General features: G+C 39.3%; 1 protein-coding gene across 1 annotated transcript in view; it reads left to right on the forward strand.

Moving 5' to 3' along the window:
* LOC103365787 (uncharacterized) overlaps positions 1 to 3962 on the forward strand; it is a 17135-nt gene extending 13173 nt beyond the window's left edge. Inside the window, exons 3-4 of the mRNA XM_008293331.1 lie at positions 3541 to 3694; positions 3786 to 3962. Coding sequence (XP_008291553.1) covers positions 3541 to 3694; positions 3786 to 3954 — 323 coding nt within the window. The 3' untranslated portion in view covers positions 3955 to 3962. The remainder of the gene's footprint in view (positions 1 to 3540; positions 3695 to 3785) is intronic.
* The last annotated feature ends 181 nt before the right edge of the window (positions 3963 to 4143 follow it).

Consider the following 4143-nt stretch of genomic DNA (forward strand, 5'->3'; position numbering starts at 1 on the left):
ATTTTGTACAGTTTTTTTTCTTCATATTTTTGGAATGTATTCTCACTGACAAGACATGACAGTCTTTGGTTAATTTTTTTTCAGGGCAGGGTTTTATTATTGAAGACAGAAATTGCTAATGTTTTTTAGTCAAACAGCGCAACCTGTTGTCGGCTAGACACAAGTTCATGATAGTCTTGTAGTTCAGTCTCATAGGAGTGTCAGGGAAAAAAAGGGCCTCTGAGAGATTTTTGTCTACCTACTTTATGTACACAGCAGCATTTTTTTAGTGTTTTAAATTAAACTGACATCTGTTTCTTGTAAAACTCAAATTTGATCAGTTTTCTGTAATTTATTTTACGAGTATGCAGCTCAGTTTCTAGTTTTAACTAAGTACACTTTCAAGAGCTCTGTTTAAAGGAATTATGGAAATCAGTCAACCTTACAAGACTTCCCTTTTATAAATATAGCAAGCCTAATGTTAGAGTGTTCATAAAAACAACAAAACATTACATTACAAATACAAAAAGTTGACAAAGGGCTCTTGTGCAAAGAAGTTACCAATGATGAAGACATTATTTCAACAGATTTTGCATGCTACATTAGTACCATAGGGCCATCTAGTGGCTTTGTAATAAAACAACATAAAGAGGCTTTCTGATGTAAGATCAGATATGAAACTGAGGGGAATGTATTCTGTGATTTGCAAGATACGTCCAAACAATCTGTGTATAGTATTAGTACCATACAGTGAACAACCTTAAAACAAAAGATTTTTGTTTCTGATTTCTTTGGCTTTTGGTGTTTAGCTGCTGATTAGAATTCACTTGCCATTCAGCAAGTCTTCAGCTTCAATGTGTTAAGAGAGATCACAGCACATATTAGAGGCAAAATCATGCCTATCTTCAAAAAGCGCTGGTGTCTTTTCACCCTTATTATTTGTTTTGTACACAAATGAGTGCCGCAGCCAACATGCAGGGCGTCACATTGTCAAATTCGCGGACGACTCGGTTTTTGTGTCCTTGCTGAGCAGTGATGACCCTGATCAGTGACTTGTAGTGAAGGAATTCACAGACTGTGTAGGTCTTCATTTTTTTAAAAATATGTTTTTGGACTTTTCATTTAGAGCAGTAGATAGACAGGAAAGTGGGAGAAGAACAGGGACAGACATGCAGCAAAGCATCGTGAGCAGGAGTTGAACCCACAACCACTGCGTTGAGTAACTATAGCCCCTGTTCATGGGTCACCTGCTCAACTAGTTGAGCTATAGGGGTGCCCAGGTCTTCTTTTTTAAATATTAATGTAGAGAAAACAAAAGAAATGCTTCTTGACTTTCAGGGTGTCTCCTGTCAGCATTGAGAACCAAGCAGTGGAGCGGTCAATCACTACAAATACCTTGGCACTCACTTTGATGACAAGCTGTCCTTTGTTTGATGCTGTGTGCAAGAAGGCTCATCAGCGCATGTATTTTTATAGGAAGCTTTGTAGTTTTAATGTTGACAGTACTTGCAAATGTTTTACTGTTGTTTTATTGAATCCATCCTGACTTTCTCTTTTATTTGTTGGTACAGCTCCCTTTCCCTAAAAAATAAAAATAGATTGCAGAGTATTGTAAGAATGTGCAGCAAAATTGCAGGGATTAATCTGAATGCCCTCTCAGCCCTGTACCAACACAGAACCTTAAGTAAGGCCAGTTCAATCCTTACGGATAAGAGCCACCCCCGCTTAGCTCACGAGTTCCTGCTGCTTCTGTTGGGGTGCAGATACATCCTGCCAAAATGCAGGACTAACACGTCCAAATATTCTTTTGTTCCTGCTGCCATTGCCCTACTGAACAAGTCACATGACTTTTTTCTTTTTTTTTCTTTTTCTGTTTTTCCATTTATCATTGTCTTTTTGCTACTGATTGTTGTTTCTGTGTGATTGTTGCACTGATTGATTGTTTCAAGGTGCTTTTTAGTCTTTAAAATCTTAATGCCTTTTGGCTGTTGTGTTTTGCTTCATGATGGGTGTGGTGTGTTTGTGATGGTGTGCAGTGTTTGGTGTCATAGTCTGGTGGACAAAAAGTTCATCAGACCAAAGAATCTGACTTCATATTCTCCCACATGCTTTCTGTAGAGCTAAAGAGATTTATTGCAAGCGTTTTTTAACTATGTCTTTCTTTTTGCCACTCTCTCATAAACCTTCAGCTGATGAAGAACAGGCAACGGCTGTTATATGCGCAGTCTGAATAATCTCAGTCACTGAAGCGTGTAACTCCTTCAGAGGGGTCATAGGTGTCTTGGTGGCCTCCCTCACTAGTCTGTCTCTTGCACGGTCAGTCAGTTTTTGAGAATGATCTGCTCCAGGAAGATTTACATCGCCTGGCCAGTGGGTGGAGCTGTGCGCATTGGATGTCGGGGGCTGACATCAGTTGCCATTAGAGTGAGGCGTCAGACGCACAGCAGCACCGACGTGGAGGACTGACTGGGTTTGTTTTGTGGTTTCTGCAGGAATAAATATTAATGTGCTACACAAAGGATTGACCACCGTGTCATTCTTAGGAGTGTAACATATCCACCTCCTGACTTATGTGTGTCCATAAACTTTCCACAGAATTGCTTGTGTCTAGTTCATGATGTAGTCCTAGTAAGGAGTACTGATTCACCAGTGACTGGATCTTCAGATACAGGTGTATTTAGTCATTAGAGACACATTCACTGTTCACAGATGACCTCCATTTCACTAATTGTGTGACTTTTATTACTTCTTTTACATTTTGTAAGTTTANATTTTGTATAGTGCTTTTCAAGATACTCAAAGTCGCTTAACAGGGTATAAGATAAAAACAGGAACAAAACAAGTTGAATAAAAAGCAGATAAAAAACAAGGTATAGAAGGCAGGTAAAAATTAAAAATAAAAGCGTTAAACAGTTAAACAATAAACGCAATCTCTAAAAGGTGAGTTTTCAAAAGGGACTTGAATTTGTGGAGGTCAGAACAGTGTCGGATGGGAGATGGAAAGGACTTCCAGAGGGTGGGAGCAGCAGCAGAAAAAGCTCTGTCCCCAAAGGTTGGTGCTCGGCCCTTGGTGGTGGAATTGAGATGGTCTGGGATGAGTTGGACTGCAGAGTGAAGGAAAAGCAGCCAACAAGTCCTCAGCACCTCTAGGAAGTCCTTCAAGACTGTTGGAAAACCATTCCAGGAGACGACCTCGTGAAGCTGATTAAGAGAATGGCAAGAGTGTAAAAGCTGTCATCAAAGCAAAAGGGGGTTACTTTAAAGAATCTAAACTATAGAACATATTCTGATTTGTTTAACACCTTTTTGTCTACAATATAATTCCATATGTGTTCTTTCATAGTTTTGATGTCTTCAGTATTAATCTACAATGCAGAAAATAATTAAAATAAATAAAAACTGTTGAATGAGAAGGTGGGTCCAAACTTTTCATTAGTACTGTATAAAACATTTTAAACATGTGCTTCTGTGGACTGATGAAGACTGTTTTGTTTTTGTGGCTGCTGTTAATTCCTAATTGCGCAAAGTACAAGTTTTATTGTCTTCTTTTTTTGTCATCAGGCCAACCTATTTATGACTGCGCAGACAGAATGAGGACAACCACAGTCCAACCAACACCTCTGCAAACCTGCCACGCCACCAAGAACATCCACTCTGACACACGAAACCAGTCTCTACAGCTCAATCAAACTGATCACAATCTGTTTTTCAGCAGGTTAGACTATATGCTGCTTTTTATTCCTTCCAAATGGATTAATATCAAAGGTGTTTGTTGTCTGACAGCCTCTCACATCTTTGTTTCTCAGGACATGGAGTGGGCTGCCACTCTGGTATTCAGTGCTGCGCTGGAGTTCTTTTGCATCCCTGTTGATAATTCTGTGCATAATTCTTAAATGTACAAAGACGGGAACCAAAAAATATGCCAAGAGGAGGAAGAAGGTTCGTTGCAGGCAGAATCGCCATTTGGCTCATTGACCTGTTTTATACAGGAAGTTATTTGTGATGTTGGTTTTGTGGATTTATTACTCACCGAGTTTCTTTGATAAAATGTGTCTTTTTCAGCTGTGGTGAGAGTGCGCTTTATTCTGCTGTTGTCAACTAAAGGGAGACGAATTTGTAACTACAGTACGAATGTTGCACAACTCATAGGTCGTTGATTGTACG

This window comes from Stegastes partitus, unplaced genomic scaffold, assembly GCF_000690725.1.
Source record: "Stegastes partitus isolate 25-593 unplaced genomic scaffold, Stegastes_partitus-1.0.2 Scaffold20, whole genome shotgun sequence".
Classification (NCBI taxonomy): Eukaryota; Metazoa; Chordata; class Actinopteri; family Pomacentridae; genus Stegastes; species Stegastes partitus.